General features: G+C 37.5%; 1 protein-coding gene across 1 annotated transcript in view; it reads left to right on the forward strand.

Moving 5' to 3' along the window:
* Window positions 1-6,117: 6,117 nt before the first annotated feature.
* SSBP4 (single stranded DNA binding protein 4) overlaps window positions 6,118-24,671 on the forward strand; it is a 598,177-nt gene continuing 579,623 nt past the window's right edge. The window contains exon 1 of the mRNA XM_053702958.1: window positions 6,118-6,264. Within this exon, the coding sequence (XP_053558933.1) occupies window positions 6,232-6,264 (33 nt within the window). The 5' untranslated portion in view covers window positions 6,118-6,231. The remainder of the gene's footprint in view (window positions 6,265-24,671) is intronic.

Raw genomic sequence — 24,671 nt, forward strand, 5'->3', positions numbered from 1 at the left:
TGTTAGAAAGCACCACAAAAGGCTTGTGGTGGGTGGTTGCAGGCACCATATTAAAAGAAAATGTTTAATTATATGCTGTAAAAAAAACTTTAAAACTTTGCAGTCTATTTTCATTATTTATTTTGTCACCATTTCTGGTAAAATAATTATAAAAATTGTGACATTTTAAATTCCTGTTAACGGGGAAGTGCAGACTTTAGACTTAACTCTGCTATGTTCCACACTGTCATTGACTGCAGAATAGATTCTAGTTACCCATTTATACCTGCTCCCTAATTGGCTTTAGCAGAGAAGGAAACATAAGTTACAACATGACGGCAGCATTGCTTTATTGATGCTAACATTTTACACTAATTTTTTCAATATTAATATAATTAATAAAAAATACATCTGTGTATTATTCTCATTCAAATTTTTGCTTTGAATATATCATTCTGTTGAAGCGCATGTGCCCATGCGCGAAACGCGTCAGTTAGTAGGTGCATCCATGACTTACTGTTAACTGCCTGAATAAACCATCTTTTGCACTGGCATCCTGGTTCCAGTCTTCGTCTTCTTTTCCTTGTTAGCATTTATTTAGTATTTAATCAAATATAAAAGGTATTGACTTTATACACCATGCATTTGAAAGTATTTTTTTAGACAATTCTGAGTTCAATTTGTTTCAATTGATATTAAAATAGCTTTTTGTGTACAGTGTCATTGTAAGTTGCATTTTTAATTATTCACACCTTACTTGAGTATCTTTGGTCACTGTCTGAGAAAGACAACTCCCGACCATGACAAACCTTTTAGAAGCATAAAAACAAAGATTAATATCCTTGTGAATAAACTGTACACAAGTATGTGCAATTTCAGTGGCACTCACTAGGCATGATGGGAAAAAAGTGTTTAGATAGGAGTGACTGTGCACATATCAGTAAGTCTGTGTTTAAAGTGACATTTAGTGGAAACTGAAAAGGACATCAGTACAATTCAGTTTGTTAAAAAGGGTTTCTGCAGTACATTCTAACAACCATAAATCTGTTTAGTACGAACTATCACTGTATTAGAGACAGCTGTTACTATACAGACGACCTGCAGAGCAAATTTACTGAGCAACTGCAAGCTCTGAATGTGAGTACCAGAAGCTAAGTCTGTGTTCTCTGCAGTCACCTGCACAGTAAAAATCATGACATAAACAGTGACAGAATTTACTAGAAATATTTATGATTAAAGGGATAGAAAGGCCATAAATGTAAACATGTTTGCAATATACTTTCATCAGCAAAAATGCTTCTAGTAAAAGATATTACTGTTTTTCTGCAGCGTACACACCCGGCATCGCTAAATGCTGACAGCATTTAACATTGCACAAGCATTTCTTGTGAAATGCTTGTGCAATGCTGCCCCCTGCACTTTTGCAAACGATAGGCCGCTAGCAGGGATGCTTCTTAAAGGGAACCCGGAAACTTCGGGGGGTAGATTGCAGCATTTGCTGCTTGTTAAAACTACTCCCACGCCTGCTCAGAGTGCTAAAGATGGTGTTTTATTGTTTCTAAATACATCATTTGTGTCGTACAAGCTGCTACTGACTCTCTGAGTAGGTGAGGTGTTTGAATACTGGTGCACGGCCCCTCTAGAAGCATTTTTGCTAATGGATGTATATTAGAAAACTGCTTCATTTTCAAATTGAAATGCCCCCATGCACATTTCATTTTTTACCTTTCTATGCCTTTAAGATTGTGCACGGATGTGCATTATAATTTTCCCTGGAATGTCCATTTCATCTAAACATTTTGAAAGGAACATTCTAGTACAGTTTGCTTTTTTAGAAATGTTTCTAGTAATGCTTAAACCGTAAATTCTATTTATTGTGCGGCATTCTGCAGAACAGGATGTTGTAGGATGTGAATACTTACATTCCTAGATAATGCCTGCCCCAAGTATATTAGTGTAATTCAAAAGGCCACTTGTATCCTCTGAATAGTCACATGGTATTTTAATACTTATAATGGATCCACAGCAATATGTTAAAATTCTATGTGCATAAAGAAGAATATAGATTCAAATGAAAAATTGTATGTTAGTAAGAAAGTGGTTGGAAAATATCATTAAAGGGAACTTAAATCATAATTAGACATTCATGATTTAGACAGAGCATACAATTTTAAGCAACTTTCCAATTTACTTCTATTATTTAATTTGCTTCCCTTTCTTGTTATCCTTTGCTGAAAGTTTTATATAGGTAAACTCGGGAGCAGCAAAGAGCCTAGGTTCTAGCTGCTGATTGGCTGTCATTGGCTCACCCAATTCAGTTAGAAACCAGTAGTGCATTGCTGCTCCTTCAACAAATGATACCAAGAGAATGAAACAAATTTGATAATAGAAGTAAACTGGAAAGTTGTTAAAAATTGTATGTTTTACCTAAATCATGAAATAATTATTTGGAGTTTCATGTCCCTTTAAGGTTTACTAGTCAGAGGAGAACAAGGAAAGGAAAGAGGCGCCGTATGTGTGAATCAATAACCCGCTAGGTATAAGCACAAAGAAGATTCAGGGTACTCACATGGTGTAAAGGCACCCAATTGTGCCAGAAGAGGCAGGCTGGTTTTCAACAGCAGACCAGCTAGCTGAACCAAGGCAAAGACTGGATGCACAGGTATGGTGTTTCCCAGAAATATGACTGGGCCCAGGTGTAGCTTCACTACTACCAAAAGTAGCAGTCAGGAGGATGAGTAGGGAGGGTGTACCAAACCTTCCCAAGGTAGCATAGAGAAATGCACACAGCAATGAGAGTTACTAATTAAAAAAATGTTTAATATAACAATAAAAACAGAATTGAAATCAACCCATGCTATGGTGTGCATAATCAAGCAATGCCTGATGAATTGGTGGAAACCGTGAAACGCGTTGCATTGCTTGATTATGCACACCATAGCATGAGTTGTTTAATTCTGTTTTTATTGTTATATTAAATAATTTTTTAATTAGTAACTCTCATTGCTGTGTGCATTTCTCTACGCTACCTTGGGAAGGTTTGGTACACCCTCCCTCCTCATCCTTCTGACTGCTACTTTTGGTAGTAGTGAAGCTACACCTGTGCCCAGTCATCTTTCTGGGAAATACCATACCTGTGTATCAAGTCTTTGCCTTGGTTCAGCTAGCTGGTCTGCTGTTGAAAACCAGCCTGCCTCTTCTGGCGCAATTGGGTGCCTTTACACCATGTGAGTACCCTGAATCTTCTTTGTGCTTATACCTAGTGGGTGATTGATTCACACATACGGCGCCTCTTTCCTTTCCTTGTTAACTACAGAGTTGCTGACCCTTTGTGGTGAAGTAAGAGTGCTGCCCTTCCTGTACGGATTAATTCTACTACAATCAAGAATCACATTACATTTCAAGGACTTTCCTTGGGACTGGGTGACTATATTGATACACCATCCGTTTGGTATTGTGTTAAGAGACATTGGTCTTATAAAAAGAGCTTTGCACTTGTATTGATAGATTATATATATATATTACACACACACACATATATATATATATACTGTATATATACCTTCAATTGCTATGAGAGTCTGCATATCCATTTAAGATATTGTAGCATTATATATAGCGCCTTCTAGAGGTTAAATAGACCCTTTCTTTTTCTTAGTCAGAGGAGAACAATTACTAGTCAAGGGAAAAAGTTACTAGCCCAATCAATGATGAAGATAGTTTCTTTATTTTTCTTGCCCACTACAATTTCTTACTCATTTGGGACTGGAGGAAATGTTAGCCCCAGTGGGTGTTTTATTGGGTAAAATAGTAGATGTGTTTTATGAGAATAAAATGGGTATTTTACCATTGCTTTACATACCCCAGGCTTAATTTTGCTGATATAAACAAAAAAATCAAGAATTATTTTATCAATTTATTTGTATATTTAAATATGGCAAAACATAGCAGAGCTAGATTATTTTACTTATGCCATTTATATTAAAGTTTTGAGAACAGGCAAATGACTGACCCACTACTTTTATGTGCCATAAGCACAATTTCCCCAGGCAAAATTCTAAGCTCAGTGCTTCCTAATCTTAAACTGTAAAAAACCCACCTAGGTAAAGTAGTAACGAAGTTTGCGATAGAGCACATATAGCGACTTACCCTGTCAGATCTGTGCCTGGAATTATCCATGAAGCTTGATGGGAGACAGACTCTCTATGCAGGCAGTGCTATGGTTTTATTAGAATTTTGACTGTATTTTTTTATTACACTTTGCATCTGATGGGTTAAAATTTGTACACAGTAAATATTTAGCTAAAAGTATTAGTAAGGAGCAACAAAGAGAAGGCGAACGTCATCCTTAAATGAGTTCTAAATGGGGAATAGCAGTGGGCAGCAATATATGATTCATAAGTCAGCAGCCTTGTTCATTCAAACACTTTTCATCCAGTGAGTCAGAATTGAAGCATGCAGAGAATGACGAAATCTGCAACTTATTATTTATTTTGCATATATTTATATATATATATTGCTTCATGTAGGTCACTCTGGTATTATGTTTTACTGGTCCCTTATTGTTTCTCAGGTTTCCCGCCCCCCCAATACAATGATTTCCGCAAGGGACGTAAAGATATTTTTACAACCAAGTCTAGTATTAGTTTTATTCAGTTAAAGATTATTAAAAGCATCATTAAAAACATTATTAAAAAGTGAATGTTTTGGTGAAAAAAACTAAAACAGATTGGTTGGTAAAGGTATAACATTTAAAGCTGTCTTAATATTGTGATGTATTTTGAACATGCTCTTAGAAAGCAAACAACTGTTAAAAAATAAAGACTTAGCAATTTAACAGCAGTGGTTTGTGGGATTTGTAGTCCCTGATATTAGTCTGTGTAGTAAATGTTGTGGCCTGAAAGAACAGGGATACACTTCACAGAATACGCACAAACTACACACAGCACTTGCATGCACACACATATACAGTACATTCACAATGGTCAAAACATTGTATGTTAATGTCAGAGTGTAACATTGCTTTGCAATGTCCTTAGTTGCTGAGAGCTTTATGCACATCCCCATTCTTTTCAGTTTCTCAGTTTACATGAGGTTATCATGAGCAGTGGCTGTGTCTGTTTTTATAAAAAAAAAAGTCCAAGAGAAATATCTACTAAGTCCCATTAATATAGTAGATGGGGTTGAAAAAATACCGAAGTCCATCGAGTTCAACCTATACAAATCTAACATACTTGCAAAAAAGCTCCAGTTGAGCTTCTGGTGTAGACTGTCCCTTTAAAGGGAGACTGAACCCAATTTTTTTCTGCAGATATGCAATTTTAAACAACTTTCTAATTTACTCTTATTATCAAATTTTCTTCATTCTCTTGGTATCTTTATTTGAAAAGCAAGAATGTACGTTTAAATGCCGGCCCATTTTTGGTGAACAACCTGGGTTGTTATTACTGATTGGTGGATTAACCAATAAACAAGTGCTGTCCAGGGTACTGAACAAATAATGTCTGGCCCCTTAGGTTAGATGCCTTCTCTTTCCAATAAAGATAGCAAGAGAACAGAGAAAAATTGATAATAGGAGTAAATTAGAAAGTTGCTTAAAATTGCATGCTCTATCTAACGAAAGAAAACATTTGGGTTCAGTGTCCCTTTAAATTAATCCAATTAAAAGGTAACCCATTTAACACAAGCAATCATATTCATGAATTCTGTTTCTAACCAGAAATGTATCCAAAACATTTTTAAATGTATCTAAGGTATTGGCATTCACTACCTCCTTTTGCTAATGAGTTCTTGTAAACATGTAAGTTTTCTATCATTCATGTATATTATATTTTTTGCAAAGATGTGAAGCAACAAATATTGAAATTGAAACTAGCAGAAATGTATTTTTGGACAAATGGTATTGTAGTGTCCATTGCTGATTTGCTGATAGGCACAACTTATATATATGGAATAAGATTGCTGTCAAAAAGACAAGCCTGTATGACTCCTTCCAATTGTACATACATTGTGACATCCAAATACACATTTCAATTTTCAAATACAAATTTGTTTTTTGGAATTATACTTGTTTTTTTTGGAAATACAATATTTTTTTTCCTTTTGGAAGTAGACTTCTAGCATGTGTCAAAACACTGTCAAAAATAAATTCTAGTTCCCATTTTGCTAAAGGACTTGTGATGTCACAGCAAGTCAGCTCAGTAGTTTGCCTAGGAACTAGCTGATCTTTTGCTTTCAGTTAAATGTGGAGAAATGGCTGACAATCCCAGCACTTCAACATCTCAGGTACACTTTTTAACATTTATCATGTAACATACAACGTGGCTTAACATGCCAGAAGTAATATATCTCATTTGAATAGTACAACACTATACAGAGGAATATTGATTTTGGTGTTTTAATTACAGTTTTCATAGTAGCAGCAAAAACTCATGTTAGTATCTGGTCTTCTTTCAGAGTATGTTTTTTATGTTCTATCATACAACAGGATTTAAAGGGATAGAAAGGTCAAAATTCAAAAGTGCATGGGTTCATTTAAATTTGAAAAAGAAGCATTTTTGCAAAATACTTCCAGTAGCAAAACATGAGTGCTTGGGCACCAGTATTTAAACACCACACCTTTGCAGAGAGTCAGCGGTGGCTTGTATGACGCAAATTATGTCTTCATAGAAGAAATACACACCATTGACAACTCTTTCAGCAGGTGTGGCGTTTGAATACTGGTGAACAGGCTCTCCCAGGATATGTGCGTATGCTGCCGAAAAACAGTAATAACTTTTACTAGAAGCATTTTTTCTAATGGAAGTATATTGCGAAAATGCTTCTATTTAAAATGGGAATGCACCCATGCAAATATCAATTTTGACTTTTCTATCCCTTTAACATGCCAAATATACTTATTCTGCCTTGTTTTATAATAATAATGTTCTATGGAATATTGATTTGTAATCTAAAATAATGTATTTGAAAATTTGAGATTTGTATTCGTATGTCACAATTTATGTACAATAAGAAAAATCACCCACGCTTGTCTTTTCTTCATAATTGAAAAGAGTGCACAGCTGCATTCATTACTTTTGGGAATTCAGAACCTGGCCATCAGGAGGAGGTAAAGACACCCCAGCCAAAGGCTGAAATACCTCCCCCACTTCCCTCATCCCCCAGTCATTCTTTGCCTTTCGTCCCAGGAGGTTGGCAGAGAAGTGTCAGAAGTTTTCGATAGTCTCTTATGGAGGGTAGAATTCTTCGGCATGGGACTGGAGTTTTAAGTAGTCCTGTCAGCCTGCGAAACCATCATGATTCATATTAACAGCTCCACAAGCAATCAGCGTTGATGAGTTTTGCTGGCTGCTTTTTCCTCTCAAGTCCATGGCAGAAGTGACGCTACCATCTGTCACACTTGAAGGGCTGTGTTCCTGTTCCATGGCGTAGATTCCGGTAAGATCGTTTCATTTTACTTTCATCATGGATGTATTGTAATTTCAGCTGTTTATCCGTGAGGAGCTACAACCTTTTCAGGGATAACTTTAACATAGGGTCTCAGTGAGGCTCCTTATTGTATCTCGGAATCAAGGGTTAATATCTCCTGAGGGGTGTTATTGAACAGAGGGGTTTATAATCATGTTTGTTATCTGATTCTGTCTGCTACTATGTAGTGTTGCTTCGGCTTATGGCGATTTTGGAACATAACGGCCTATATCTAGTGACGCAGCAATTTTGGCTTTCAATTTCTGCTCTCCTGACCGTGTGGCGACGAATAAATCTTGGTCTGTTGGTGTCTGGTTCCCTGGAGGTGGTGAGTGCCCCAGCCATTGGGGGTGTAAGTTGGTCCATTTTTTATTTAATATCCCAGTTGTGGAGGATTCTGATTTTTTGGAGATGGATGTCTCTGATTCAGATTCTACTTCTTGTGAAGAATATGAATTGGCCCGGGTGATACATCAGTTATGTTCCGAATACTGTTTTAGAGTGCTCTGTTCCTCGGGGAAGCAGGTGCCCAGAGAGCCATCCGCCTCTGTGGATTCTATTTCCCACAAGGCGAGTTCCCTACCACCTACTCTTACTATGCATGCAGGTAACCCAAACACTACTTTTCATTCTATGGAGAGTGGCCTGTTCCCACTGGAGGTTACGACATGGTTCCACATGGCCATATCTTTGGCGCTGGTGCATCTGCACCTCCCAGGAGTGTGCTTACGATATTGTCCGTGTTCTGTTAACCGGGGCTCGTCAGTCGTGGGTTCGTCTGGTCCAGGGGGTCAACCTTCGGAGCCAGTGTTTTCTTTTGTCCCGGTGGAGGTATGTTGCGCCTTTCATTATAGACAAGCGCACCTTCGTGTTCTACTGAGGCACGTTTTGGCGTTGCTGGAGGATTCCACTCTTAATGGGTCTGATGATGCTCAGTCTTAATCTTCGACTGGCTTGCTTGCATAGACATAAGGGGATGAAGTAATCTTCTCCTGGGCGATAACCTACGGTTTGCCTTATCTTTTATTTTAATCCGATGAGGATGATTTATTTGGTCTAAAGCTCATGTTGTTGTGATGTTTAGTTAGGGAACCTTCGTCTCTGGAATTGATACTCACGATTTTGTGGTTGCACTGTTTACTTTGAAGACGTACTAGTCTTATGTTCTGTCTGACTGTTCTTTATCCCTCCATCTCGGGGGAGACTCTATGTGGCCTTGACAGTGCTGGGGCCCTTGGTTTCAGGCTGTTCCAGACTGGGTACAAATCCTTCTGTCTTTGAGGCCTAGTTCAGACACGTGGTGCCTTTTTATGTCTGGCTGGTCCGGTGAGGGTGCCTAGTGATCACAATATGATTTGTGTTGTTTACTTGTTATTTTACAAGCTTGAACTAGCATCCTGAGAGGACTTGATGGTCCGTGGTTGCTTAGGGGCATGGGGGATTGGTTCAGGCCTCATTCGCCTTTCAATCTAGTGAGCCAGAGACTATGTTGAGATCTGCGGCGACATGCTCAGTCTTTTCCGGGAACTAGAGTGTTCCTTCCCGTTGTGGGTTGGAGGCTTGGAGGATTTAGGTCCTTCATACCGCTGTTCTTACGGTTTTGCCTTCCATGATGTGTTTGGAAGTGTCCTTTTAGGACTTGTTCCTTTTAGAGGCTCTCTTCCTTTGGGTCGAGACTTTCTGGACTTCGTCCGTTTTTTCTGGAGGCTTTGGCCGCTTAATTAGAAAGTGAAGGCCGTGAGGCTCTGTCTTCCTTCGGGAGTTAGTCGTCTCCATATCAGGGGCGATAGGAGATGTTGTCTCTTTTTCCAAGTTTTTTGCTTAGAGGGTGTTTTTTCTTCCTGAGCTTGGGATGCTTTGCTTTCTTCTCCCTTGGGTGAGGTCCTCTGGAACGTTAATCTGAAAGGATTATGGAGACTAGCCTTTCCTTTCTACTCTCTTACAGGTGACATTTACCTTTGTGCTGCCCTTGGTGCCTTTGAGCTCTAGAGAAATTGCGTGACTTTGTCGTGGCCTAGCATCTTGTTGGGGGGGTGTTGACCTCCGGCCAAGGGTGTTCTCTTGCCTTTAGGCTGGGAATTACGACTGTGAGGTCTGATTGCTTCAGACGGGGTATCTTGTGTTCCCTGGGGGGGGGGGGGGGGTTGTTCGTTCTAGGACGATTCTGGGTCCCAGGTCCAGGGTTCTTGTCTTGGATCCTTCTTGGATGTTTGGAGACTTATGATCCTGTGGACTGGTTCGGGATGACCCACTTTTTTTAGGGACCCTATGTTGCGAGGGCTTGCAAGCAGGAAGGCCAGAGTTCACATCCACCTTCGGGTACTGGTTATAAACTTTAAGGCCTGACTTGTCCTTCGGACGGAGTGTGCTCCTCTTCATGGGGAGTTTTTTCTCTGTTGGGTCAACAGTGGTGTCTGGATGATTTTTTCATTCGGTCTGTGTTTTGATCATACTATGGCTTCATGTCTTGTGGCCATGTACGCTGTTCTTATCTGTGCCCTTCCCTTTTGAGGGGATAGTTTGTCTTCCTTATGAGCTGGGGTTTCCTGTCTCTGGAGGGTCATTGTCCTGCCCTGTGTGTAGAAGGTTGGATCAGGTGGCTTATTTCTGTAAGGGGCAGCATCTGCTGCTCTGTGGGATCTGTTCCACCTTTTGGAAATTGATCTCTCAACGTAAAGACTGTCTAAGAAAGTTGTGACAGGTCTTCCTACGGATATATTGCACTTTTCTCTGTTCCAGGTCCTAGGGGGTTCTCCTTGGGAGTGCCTTATTTTGGAGGAGCGGATTGGGTTGGCACCCGAGCTCTGTTGGGGTGGGTGAGTCCCCCCTTTTTCCATTCCCTGGGGACTTGTGGTTGGGGTCTTTCTGTCCCCCCTGTCTATCAGACATGTCTGTCGCTTGGGCTGGTCCGGTGTTGGAGCAGGATCTGAGATCTTGTGCTCTACTATTTCGTCTTCTGAGTTTTCGAGGTACGGTAAGCCTCTTTGAGGTTTCTCCTTTCTCCACATTCAAGATTTGTGGGAAGGACTGGCGATTTCTAGATAGCCTGCCATGTTATCCGCTGGTTACTGGATACTTAGCAATCTGAAGGATCCTATCTTCAGCTGCTTTCTACTTGCCCTGCAAGTATTTAAGTTTCAGAGTCATTTTTAGATGACTGCAGCTTGCAGTGTTTTTGCTTCAGGTGTTGTTCGTCAGACCTATCTGAGCTTGCTGCACGAGGTTTCGTTTCTGATTATTTCGGTATTCTGAGCTACCTTTTTGTGACTTGGGGACCTTCGTCTTCAGTTGCTTCTAGAGTGTGGTTGCACTGTATTAGGGGAAGATCCTCTCTCTGTTCAGATTCCCGGCCTTATCCCGTGGTTTCTGTATTTCTGGGGTCTGGGCGTTGCCTCCCCTTGTTTCTATGAGACTGGTTGGGTCTCTGTTAGCTGACCCGGTTTCTCATGTTTTTTGCTCTGTGTGTGTGCCCTTTTTAGTTTTTTTTTCTGGAGTTCCTTATGCTAAGTTAGCTTAGCATACTAATGCACTGTGGCTACTCTGCACTGTAGCAAACCAAGGGTTGCAAGTTTGATCCCCGGCAAGGTCTACTCAGTGTTTCCTCCTTTCGAGGTTGATAAAATGAGCAGCGCCTTGAGTCCCTTAAAGGGGATTAGCTGCGCTTTACAAGTACAATCATGTTTTCTCTGTGTCTTTTTTTCTTTGTGGAAGAATACGGTAGTTTGTTCCCTTTCTTTAGTAAGGGATGTGTTGTTTGGAGACCGACTGCTGGGCGACGGTGTCTCCTTGGAGGCTATTGACTCAGTCGAGTCTAGTTCCTGCGGTCTTTAGCAAGGCTTATGGACTATCTGCGGGTCAGTGTCCTTGGGCCTTTTCCTTTTTTCAAAGTTGTTCTCGGCTTCGGACGAAGCGGGATTTTGTTGGGTAGGGGTTTTCAGGCCTGGTGCACTCAGAATGGGCTGCCTCTTGTACCCTCCCGTTTTTGCTTTCAGTGTCCTCTATAGCTTGGGTATTGTTTTCTCAAAAGTAATGAATGCAGCTGTGGACTCTTTCTATTTATGAAGAAAAACTTAAATTATGCTTACCTGATCATTTTCTTTTCTTCAGATGGAAAGAGTCCACAGCTCCCTGCCCGTATTTTTTCTGTGGGGCGTCTGTTATTTTTGTTCTTCTGGCACCTTTTCACCCTGATATTTCTTCTTCTGTTCCTTGTTCCCTCGGCAGAATGACTGGGGGATGAGGGAAGTGGGGGAGGTATTTAAGCCTTTGGCTGGGGTGTCTTTGTCTCCTCCTGGTGGCCAGGTTCTGAATTCCCAAAAGTAATGAATGCAGCTGTGGACTCTTTCCATCTGAAGAAAAGAAAATTATCAGGTAAGCATAATTTATGTTTTTTTATAACAATCTTATTCCATATATATCTGTATCAGGATAAACCTTTGTTTTATTTATATATATATATATATATAATTTATTTATTTTTTTACTGTTTAAAATACCATTTTTAGGCATAAAAAAAAGAAATATTCCTATAAATCTGTATATTGCAGAAACTGTAAGACCTTGTTTAAAGACATTACGGATATAGATGACTGACCATGGGGTACTACTCATATACTTGGGTTTCAGACGCATAAGAAAGATTTGCGTTCTGATCTTAAGGCATGTCCCAATACAGCATTAAAACATAAAGGATAGAAATAATTATATATCCAATCAGCTACAACTTGAAAATATATGAAGTGTTTTATGGGAAAAATGATAATGTTACATAGCTGATAGAAATGCATAATTGATACAAAGAATATAACGTTTCCGCTGGGAAAACTGTAAAGGGCCATTGGATGTTACAAGCAGAAAATTATAAAAAAAAGACAAATGGATATTATATAAACTCAGACATGAAAGCATATAAGAATTCCTATCCACTATGCCAATTTGCTCCTTGCTGTAAAATCCTCAGGACTGATATGTTCCCAGACTTAATTTAGCCTTTAAATTTGTTGTTTCTCCGGTTTGCTATAAACTCCATACCTTATAGCATGACCTCTTGTTCTGGCACAAAAATACTGTGATTATATAATAACATTTCTATTTTACTATCAAAACTGGAATATTTTTAAAAAAATAAGATTGTTGGCTGAGGGATTTTTTTGCAGCTGTGTACACATCTATTTGTATTTGTTTTTAGGCTGAAGGGGCAATACCCCCTTTGATTCTGAAGTGTGTTATGTGGTGTAAGAGATGTGTGACATGAACTTGTAAATAAGTCCTTTTTTTTCTTTTCTTAAAGGGACATTAAACATATTGTATATATCAGCAATCACAAACAAAAACACAAGTTTTACAATAATGTAATAATGTAGTTTTACAGTATTTACAGTTTATAGTGCTTTGCATATGAATAACCGGTTAAGGATACTAATCTTAGGGACGGATGTAAATTAGCATGTGATCTGAGTGAACCAATAACAGTGTAGAATGTTTCAGATCAGTTACATTTTACCATACTTAAGTATTCTGGCAGTATTCCAGACTCTGTGAGAGGAAGTGGAACAATAACCTTTTTTATTGGTATTTTACAGCAAAAGATGACAAAATACATATTAAATGTGTTTTGCAATGATGTTTTATTTCCCCCAATTAAAATATTACAAAGATATTAATAGTTGAGTTTAATGTCCCTTTAAAAAACGTGGAGTAGAAGGACCATTTTTGTTATTCACTATATTCTTCAGGCATGTAATAATGGGCTTGATAAAAAAACAAATCATGTTAATGGCTGCATTGTTTACTGGCAGAGCTTTTTACATTATCTTTTTATTGAAAAATAGTTCTTTACTTAACTTGTGCCAGTCCTGTTTTACTTATCAAAAACCAAATTATCGCCACATTTACAGGGCAATTTTCATTTATCGATTTAAAGAACTTGATAAACCCCAAACAATACTTCTTCACTTAAAGGGAGAAGAAACCCAAGATTTGTCTTTCATGATTCAGATAGAGAATACAATTTTAAACAACTTTCCAATTTACTTCTATTATCAAATTTGTTTCATTCTTTAGATGTCCCTTGTTGAAAAAATAGCAATGCACATGGGTGGGCCAATCCCACAATACATATACTGTATGTACAGCCACCAATCAGCAGCTACTAAGCCTATCTAGATTTGCATTTCAACAGAGGACATCAAGAGAATGAAGCAAATTAGATAATTAAAGTAAATTGGAAAATTGTTTAAAATTGCATGCTCTTTGTAAATCATGAAAGAAATTTTTTTTCAGATTGTGATCACTGCAAAACCACACTGAAAATACCTGTACATGATCAGTCATCATCTGCCGGAAACAAGCCCAAGAATATGATCAACCCAATGTGTAGCAATCAGGCTACACAATCAGTGGATATAAAGCAATTCTTTACTATACGTGCTGTTCCCTTGTAGTTAGAATTAAGTTATTTACATAGTACCGTGCTGTTAACCATGTTTACTACACTAAGATCCCAGCAGTACTCTGTGGATCTAATACACCCTATGTCAAGTTATACAGGTATTGGGTTAAAACACAGACATAATACATTATAGTAATCCACTGTCTTTTGACCACAGGAAAAAAACAGGTCTGTGACTGCAGTGCACTTTCTAGTTCTTTACACACTGATAATGAACTAATGAGGTGCATGTTATACTGGGCTAGGATCATTGCTTTTGTACATACACATATTAGAAAGGGATTGGGATGATAAATCTGGGTTACTTTCTGATCAATTTCTATCTTAAGAAAAAATAAATAACATAATGATAAAGCCTATGTTTTTGTACATGCACAAACAATAGCTTATTCCTATCTGTTTCCCCATTTCTTAGCCACAAACATAGCAACATCTGCCTGTGCAGGAGAGTAACCTGTCTGACTGCTGATAAAACTCAGGGATTAGGGCATCATTCTCTAAAATGGTCTCCCCTTTAAAGGGAGATAATACTCATATGCTAAATCACTTGAAACTGATGCAGTATAACTGTAAAAAGCTGACAGGAAAATATCACCTGAGCATCTCTATGTAAAAAAGGAAGATATTTTTCCTCACAATCTGCTCAGCTCAGCAGAGTAAGTTCTGTGTAAAAAGTTATACTTCACCTGCTCCCAGCTGCTGGTAAAAAAAAAAAAAAAAGAAGAAATGAATAGCAGCCAATCAGAGATCATGAACTCTTACTGTGATCTCATGAGATTTGACTTAACTCTCATGAGATTTCATAGTAAGCTTCCTTTACCTGATTGGTGAAATAATATGAGAGTTCACAAGGCTCATCCTTTTAGCTGTCCCAGGACAGACACACTAAAATGCTGCTTAGAAATCCTTTACAATGGGAGATGGCTACTGAGGAACTTTTGAAGTAAAATATCTTTCTTTTTTTACATAGAGATGTTCAGGGGATATTTTCTAGTCAGCTTTTTACAGCTATGCTGCATCACTTTCAAGTGTTTAAACATTTGGGTATTATGGCCCTTTAATGTGTTCCATTTTACCTGCTGGAGTGAGAGAGAGCCCAGATAATTTGAAAGGGTAGTTCTGCAGCATCTTTGAATACAATTAACTATTATCAGCTTCTTTCCTGAATACATTGTCCCTTTAACACTCAGTGCTGAGGCGCCCCATGAGTTCCACCCTAACAACACCCCTGGATTTGGGGCAATATTAAAGCACATAAAGCAACATTTAAGATTCATTTCATGCTTTTATGACAAAATGTATCAAACCGCAGAGTAATCGACAAATATTTTGCATGACAATTCACACCCTGATATGTTCTTATGTTTATGTAAAAAAAAGTAATTCCCATAGAAAATAATCCTTAGTGAGACTAGAATAATGTGCTATGTTTTATGTTTTTATTGTGCTAGCCTAATGTCAAGTGTTTTTAGCTTGTGCTGTCAATTTGCCCACACTATAAAAATGACATTGAGAAAAGGAACTTTCATTCATCATCTTTAAAATTCTGCACTTCATATACAATATATATATATATATATATATATATATATATATATATATATATATATATGTGTGTTTGTGTGTATATACATATATATATACAGTATGTATATATATATATATATATATATATATATATACAGTATGTGTATATATATATATATATATATATATATATATATATATATATATACGGTATGTATATATATATAGATATATATAAAAAAAATATATCACAGCTTAATTATTTTTGATGCCCCTAAAAACGTTTTAACAATCTTTGATGCAAATCCACATTCCATTAAAAAAAAAGACCTCCAAAATACAATTCAAAATACACCAAAAGCTGCTCCTTAGGCTTTTAGTCCCAAGTGGTAAATCCTGGATCAAAAATTCTAAAAAAAAAATTAGAGAAAAGAAAGAGGCGCCAAAATAGTGTATTATCCCATAGAGGGGTAGTTATCAAGCCGTCTACTTTACCTGCCTTCGCCGGTTCAATACGAACCGAAGAGGAGATCCGGAGCGGCAGAAGTCATCATCCAGGTGGCACTGAAGAAGTCTTCCATCCGATAGAAGTCTTCATCCAGGCGGCGTCTTCAATCTTCATCCATCCGGAACGGAGCCATCTTCAGACGAGCCGACGCGGAGCCATCCTCTTCTTCCCGACGACTACCGACGAATGGATATTCCTTTAAGGGACGTCATCCAAGATGGCCTCCCTCCAATTCCGATTGGCTGATAGGATTCTATCAGCCAATCGGAATTAAGGTAGGAAAAATCTGATTGGCTGATTGAATCAGCCAATCAGATTGAAGTTCTATCCGATTGGCTGATCCAATCAGCCAATCAGATTGAGCTCGCATTCTATTGGCTGATTGATGGATCAGCCAATTGGCCATCGATGGAAGCGGATCTCCTCTTCCATCGATGGTCGGCTGGTTGAAGACAACTCAAGGTAGGATGATCATCAGGGGGGTAGTGTTAGGTTTTTTTAAGGGGGGTTTGGGTTAGATTAGGGGTATGTGGGTGGTGGGTTTTAATGTTGGGGGGGTTGTATTTTTCTTTTACAGGCAAAAGAGCAGAATTCTTTGGGGCATGCCCCGCAAAAGGCTCTTTTAAGGGCTGGTAAGGTAAAAGAGCTTTGAACTTTTTAATTTAGAATAGGGTAGGGCATTTTTTTATTTTGGGGGGCTTTGTTATTTTATTAGGGGGCTTAGATTAGGTGTAAGTAGCTTAAAATTGTTGTAATATTTTTTAAATGTTTGTAACTTATTTTTTTTATTTTTTGTAACTTAGCTTTTTTTATTTTTTGTACTTTAGTTAGTTTATTTAATTGTATTTAATTGTAGTTATTTGTAGGTAATTTATTTAATTAATTTAATGATAGTGTAGTGTTAGGTTTAATTGTAACTTAGATTAGGATTTATTTTATAGGTAATTTTGTATTTCTTTTAGCTAGGTAGTTATTAAATAGTTAATAACTATTTAATAACTATTCTAACTAGCTAAAATAAATACAAAGTTACCTGTAAAATAAATATAAATCCTAAAATAGCTACAATGTAATTATTAATTATATTGTAGCTATCTTAGGGTTTATTTTACAGGTATTTAGTTTTAAATAGAAATAATTTATTAAAGTATAGTGTAGTGTTAGGTGTAATTGTAACTGAGGTTAGTTTTTATTTTACAGGTAAATTTCTCTTTATTTTAGCTAGGTAGCTATTAAATAGTTAATAACTATTTAATAGCTATTGTACCTAGTTAAAATAAATTGAAAGTTATCTGTAAAATAAAAATAAACCCTAAGATAGCTACAATATAATTATTATTTATATTGTAGCTATATTAGGGTTTATTTTAAAGGTAAGTATTTAGTTTTAAATAGGAATAATTTATTTAATAAGATAAATATTATTTAGATTTATTTAATTAATATTTAAGTTAGGGGGGTGTTAGGGTTAGACTTATGTTTAGGGGTTAATAATTTTATTACAGTGGCGGCGGTGTAGGGGGGGCAGGATAGGGGTTAATAAACTTATTATAGGTGGCGACGGTGTAGGGGCAGATTAGGGGTTAATAAATTTAATTAAGTTGCGGCGTGGACCGGGAGCGGCGGTTTAGGGGTTAATACATATATTATAGTTGCGGCGGGGACTGGGAGCGGCGGTTTAGGGGTTAATAAGTTTATTATAGTGGCGGTGGGCTCAGGGAGCGGCGGTTTAGGGGGTAATACATTTATTTAGTTGCGGCAGTGTAAGGGGGACAGATTAGGGGTGTTTAGACTCGGGGTACATGTTAGGGTGTTAGGTGTAGACAGCTCCCATAGGAATCAATGGGATGTCTGGCAGCAGCGAACATGAACTTTCGCTATGGTCAGACTCCCATTGATTCCTATGGGATCCGCCGCCTCCAGGCGGTGTAGGGGGGGCAGGATAGGGGTTAATAAACTTATTATAGGTGGCGACGGTGTAGGGGCAGATTAGGGGTTAATAAATTTAATTAAGTTGCGGCGTGGTCCGGGAGCGGCGGTTTAGGGGTTAATACATATATTATAGTTGCGGCGGGGACCGGGAGCGGCGGTTTAGGGGTTAACATATTTATTATAGCTTGCGGTGGGCTCCGGGAGCGGCGGTTTAGGGGTTAATAAGTTTATTATAGTGGCGGTGGGCTCAGGGAGCGGCGGTTTAGGGGGTAATACATTTATTTAGTTGCGGCGGTGTAAGGGGGACAGATTAGGGGTGTTTAGACTCGGGGTACATGTTAGGGTGTTAGGTGTAGACAGCTCCCATAGGAATCAATGGGATGTCTGGCAGCAGCGAACATGAACTTTCGCTATGGTCAGACTCCCATTGATTCCTATGGGATCCGCCGCCTCTAGGGTGGCGGTTTGAAAACCAGGTACGCTGGGCCGGAAAAGTGCCGAGCGTACCTGCAAGTTTTTTGATAACTAGCAAAAGTAGTCAGATTGTGCCGCACTTGTGTGCATAACATCTGGAGTGACGTAAGAATCGATCTGTGTCGGACTGAGTCCGGCGGATCAAAGCTTACGTCACAAAATTCTACTTTTGCCGGTATCTAGGGCTTGATAACTAAAGCGAATCAGCCTCGCCACAAATACGCTGCGGAATTCCAGCATATTTGAGGTTGACGGCTTGATAACTACCCCCCATAGTCTTTTAGTGTGAGAAGGAGCAATAGCACACTCACAGAAGGAATGCACCCAAACACCAGGTGATGTTTAAACAGACTGGGACATTCAGCTACCCCCCCCCCCCCCAGCTAACTATCTCTTAGGAACCTGCTTCCACTTTAGCTCTGGTACTCTTGATGCCACACCACTTCCAAAAGACATATGCCAACAAAAGCTATAGAAACTACTAGAAACAAAGACATAGTCAACTATATACAAGTCTTTAGGCCAATTTATATATTTAAAATTTGTGGAGGTTAAAGGGACATAATACTCGTATGCTAAATCACATGAAACTGATGCAGTATAACTGTAAAAAGCTGACAGGAAAATATCACCTGAGAATCTCTATGTAAAAAAGGAAGAGTAAGTTCTGTGTAAAAAGTTATACTCAGCTGTTGCCCAGCTACAGATAAAAAACAATAAAAATGAAGAAATGAACAGCAGCCAATCAGAATCAGCAGTGCTGAGGTCATGAACTCTTTTACTGTGATCTCATGAGATTTGACTTAACTCTCATGAGATTTAATTGTAAACTTCCCTAATCTGAATAGGGAAATAATATGAGAGTGCACGAGGCTCATCCATTCAGCTGTCCTGGGACAGACATACTGATATGCTTCTTAGAAATCCTTTACAATGGGAGGTGGCTACTGAGGAACTTTTGAAGTAAAATATCTTTCTTTTTTACATAGAGATGTTAGGGTGATATTTTCTAGTCAGCTTTTTACAGCTATGCTGCATCACTTTCAAGTGTTTCAACATTTGGGTATTATGGCCCTTTAAACAAATATGCAAGCAATAGTGTAATATTAAAATGCTGTAACTCATGAGAGCAATTTCCTATCAAAGTTTTGTGTCCCCTTTTGTGACTTTTTTCAAATAACTAATTATTTATTTTAGTTAAAGGGACACTCAAGTCAAAATTAAACTTTCATGATTCAGATAGAGCAGCAATTTTAAAGAACTTTCTAATTGAGTTTCATTAGCAAAATGTGCACAGTCTATTTATATTTGCACATTTTACTGAGCATGTGCAATAATTCACAGAATATACATACATGCATTTGTGATTGGCTGATGGCTGTCACATGATAAAGGAGGAGTGGAAATAGACATAACTGAAATTTGTCAGAGAAAAATTTACTAATTTAAAGTTCAGACTAAGTGCTAATGCATTGTCTTTTTATTGTGCAATTGTTGATTATGCAAATCTACTGTATTTACTAGTCCTTTAATCTTAGTCTGAAAATTTGTTTCCTTCATTTGGTCACAAAACATTACTGAGCTTCATCCAGGGACATGTACACGGATGCCTAATCCATGTGTATAGAGCAGTGTTTTTAAACTCCAATCCTCAAGGCACACCAACGGGCCAGGTTTTCATGATATCTGTACTAGAGCACAGATGAAATTGTCAGATGATCAGTAACCATGGTTACTGAGCTGCTCTCACCCATCAGCTAATTATTTCACCTGAGCTCTGTTCAGACATCATGGGAATCTGTCCTGTTGGTGTGCCTTAAAGACTGGAGTTGGAAAAAAACTAATATAGACTGTCACATGTATAGATATGTCACTGGCTCCCTCTGCCTTAAAAGCACTTAGATGTCAGAAATAAGAAGAGACAACTTTGTCATGTTTATTATACTCATTTATACTTATTTTTTATTAAAAGTGACATTCTATATTATTGCAAATATTACAGTATAGATTGTGCTTGTCTTTGTATCAGGATTGAAAAAAAGGAATGAACCTGTCATATGATTGGTCTAATTAATACATTATTTAAGGAGAGATATTATGGCATTGTCATGAGGTTGTTTTGCATCTCTAGATTTTGAACATCCATTTGTGTTTTCTCATCATTGCTACAAAAAAAATTAAAAATGAACCTTCTCTTAACTGAGGTTAACTTCCATTTAAATTCACATTTTTATCTACGAGGATTATTGTTCTGAAATGATACGGAGATCATGCTCCTTTCCAGAATCAGGAAATAAAGGAAAACAACACTCAAACAATAACTCAGATCTCCAAAGCATCAAATGACACTCTCTTAATAATGCATTAGTAGAAATCAATCTTGCAACATTTCCTGGCTGAGGGCAGTCCCAGTAGAAGCAGCTCGGTGTATCTCATCTTCATCACGTGTTACTCTTTTACTGCATATACTTTTGATCCTTCAGAGATTTGGACATCAGAATCGCATTGTGATTTTTTTGCAGGCTACTTTCTATATGTATAGATTTTATATTGTGGCACTGATATCTTGAATGTATATGATCAAGAAATTACAGCTACAATAGAAATTGTAGTTGTTTCAGGAATGGCTTTTCTTGTATGCTGAGCATATGCACATATGCCACATGAACCCTCATTCAGACACCATGCCTGCTTCAGAGATCACGTGGCATATTTTTAAGCAATGACAAAAGATGAATAATCACTGACAATATACGCTTTTTAAGCAGGTGCAGTGTTTTAATAAGGTGCACAGGGCAAATGCACAAATACTTTGAGCACAGTAAAAGCTGTCTCTGACACTGTTAAATTTTATTAGAATCATTTTGCTAATACGTGAATATTTCAAAGATGCTTCTATTCAAAATGCATTCATGTGCACCTCAATTATTAGTTTTATGTCCCTTTTTAATTTTGATTATAAATTGTAATTTATTTATTTTTATTCTAGACAACTGCATAGCTGGCTGTTCAGTATTTCTGAGTGATTGCCTGACATATATATCTTTTACAAACAGAAAACTCTTTTTGATTAGACATATTAATAAAACGCTTGGCTGTCTTATAAAACTTTCTGTTTGGTTCCTCAATATTCTTGCTGGCTCCTCAATTTCGAATTTAATTGACAAACCCTTGATATAAATAATTCTACAGGTTTTTTTTTTTCTCCTAATGGCAAAAACGAATCTGTTGTTTCAGAAGACAGTATACACTCATTTTCATATAACTGCATGTAATAGACACTACTATAAAGAATAATATGCACAGATAATGATATAAAAATCCAGTATAAAACTGTAGCTGACAGTATTCACATAAAACTTTGGGGCTTGGTTAGGAGTCTGAAAATCAGAGCAATGTTATTTAAAAATAAGCAAAACTATACATTTTAAAAAACAAACAAAAACTTTATGGGCTATATAAATAGATCATCTATAAAACGTTTATGCAAAGACAAAATTAGTGTATAATGTCCCTTTAAAGGGACATGAAACCCCAAAAAATATTTCATAATTTAGACAGAGCATACAATTTTAAACAACTTTCGAATTTACTTCTATTATTTAATTCACTTCACTTTATCTAGGCATGCTCAGGAGCAGCAGAGAACCTAGGTTCTAGCTGTTGATTGGTGGCTGCATATATATATATATATATATATATATATATATATATGGATTGTGATTGGCTTGTCCATGTGTTCAGTTAGAAACCAGAAGTGCCTTGCTTCTCCTTCAACAAATGATACCAAGAGAATGAAGCAAATTAGATAATAGAAGTAAATTAGAAAGCTGTTTAAACTTGTATTCTCTATCTAAATCATGAAAGAGAAATGTTGGGTTTTAAGTCCCTTTAATACTGTCCCAAAAGCCTGCAGTTGTTCTAAGCATTGAGTGCTATGTTCAATCAGATTGTGTTCCTCTATTACCTGTAAGAATAAAGCATATGGCTGCAAAAAGGAGCACAATCCTTAAATTGGCATGCAGGGTAGTATGTTTTAGCAAACCACTAGTTATTATCCCAGTGCACTATCATTCACTGCCACCAGGTCCTTGGGTAATTCCTGTTATACAAAAATTCCAGTTGTAAGGACGTTATCCCATGTATGCTGTATAAAAGAGGATTAGATTGTATACAGTTTGTTTATGGTAAGTGATACCACTTAATAGGAAATGCTGTAAGGCTGCGTTTCTCTGCTTTGTCAAAACAGTTAACATCTTCCTCCCCTTAATGAGCCATGATGGAGTTAAAATGTTGCTGAATTTTCTTTACATTTGGTTTGTACATAATCTTTATTTCTTATTTATGATGGAGCTATAAGGAACTGTATAGTTTTTTCTAACATGATATATCAAAAAAGATGGAGAGTGGCATCTGGTATAGCACGGTACAGGGAAGATGAATAATGTCATGTTGGAGGCTGTAGTCATTGTCTAGGGCAAATGCCATATTGGTTTACCGTGGGAAGTTCTGCAAATCTTGGCATCATGATCCATGGTTCACTTGGTTTACTTTATACAAAACCTTCTCTGTGTATTACTTACTTTTTGTTATAGATTACATTTTAATCAAAGGGTTCCACTATACTTTAAGCACAACGGAAATATGTTCCACTTTAAAAAGGTCTACTTATTTGTGTTAAAGCCATGTGGTTGTCTGTCTCTGTATCTTTATAACATAAAATATGTATATTAACTTTGTGTATGTGTGTGTATATATAAATATATATACCGGTGTATATATATATATATATATATATATATAAATGAATAAACAGGTCCCGCACTCTCCGCTGTGAATACACAAACGTCTTTATTCGAACAGTGACGAAACATTGTCTGTCCGAGGAAGCGGTTAACAACCCCGAAACGTCACAGTTCGAATAAAGAAGTTTTTGTATTCACAGCGGAGAGTGCAGGACCTTTTTATTAATTTGTTTATTTCTTCTACCCAGAGCACCCCGGAAGTTGGTTGATTTATTGTTTGTGCAAGATCCCCTGCTTGAAATCAATCAATCAATCAATCAATCTCTCTCTCTTCTCTTCTCTTCTATCTTCTCTCTTATTCTCCTCTTCTCTCTCTCTTCTCTTCTCTTCTCTCTCTCTTCTGTTCTCTCTCTTCTCTTAACTCATGTACTCAAGAATACAAATCAAGTCACAAACATAATGCCCTAGAAAGTACAGACACAATAATGTAGGGTGTGTTTGTGTATATATAAATATATATATATATATAACATGCATTATTGTTGTGCCTGTGTGACTTGATTTGTATTCTTGAGGACATGAGCTAAGAATCACTGCAGTAAAGGAATCTAAATCTTCAGCTGAACCTGATGCTTTAAAACCACAGATCTTCTCTATTGTAGTATGATCCCCCCCAAAGCTAATATATCTCGGCACACACACCAACAGTGGTTATGTCCTAGCAAATGGTACCTTGATTTGAACTTGTAGAATGTTAGATAAATCAATGGCAAACTATCCCTGGAAGCTTGCAATTACTTTAAGTTCCTAAAGCGGAGTACAGAAAGATGTAATATGGTTTACTTCATGCAGACTTTTGAAGACCGGAAAAAAAATTACTTAAATGACTTTTAATAGCTTTGGAAACAAGAAAAAGGGCGACGTTTATTAAGCTGCAGTCACTGCTTGTGAGGCTTTGTGGAGCAATAGTGAGCCTGCATCTGTGAATTTTAGACACAATAGCTGCTTCTTACGTCTGTCTTCCACCTCTGAAGTGGTGAGATCAATCAACCTGACACTCGCTCGTTCTGGGTGATTGAAATGCCCTGCTCTTGGTTGCGTGAGAGCAGGGAAGCGGCATTGCACAAGAAAGCTCTTGTGCAATGCAAATAAATTCTGTGCGATGCAGCATCACAAATGGCGATTTCAGGTTCTCTACCTGCGAACCTGTCCCTCTGCAATCAAAATACATTTCTTACTAAGAATGGGAATGTGATGTAAGCTTTCACATATGATGTTCTTGAATTAATCAGTTCATGAAACTAACATCTTGCTAAAATCAACTTGCTGCAACTGCAATTATGCAATTCATAAATATTTGTAAATGCCCTTCTTCACTGCAAGTTCTGCTCATTGCAATCAATATACCTGCATTTTTTCTGCACTTCTTAATGCATAGATCAAGTTCCACTTTTAAGGAAACCAGTGTCACAAAAGCACCTTCAAAACATTACTAAAATAACTAATTAAAGTGAAAAAATACACCTTTTATGAAACAGTGCACTCTAACATTTGCACAAAAGAAAACTTGAAAACAGTTCAATAAAAA

This window comes from Bombina bombina, chromosome 2 (genome assembly GCF_027579735.1).
Source record: "Bombina bombina isolate aBomBom1 chromosome 2, aBomBom1.pri, whole genome shotgun sequence".
Classification (NCBI taxonomy): Eukaryota; Metazoa; Chordata; class Amphibia; order Anura; family Bombinatoridae; genus Bombina; species Bombina bombina.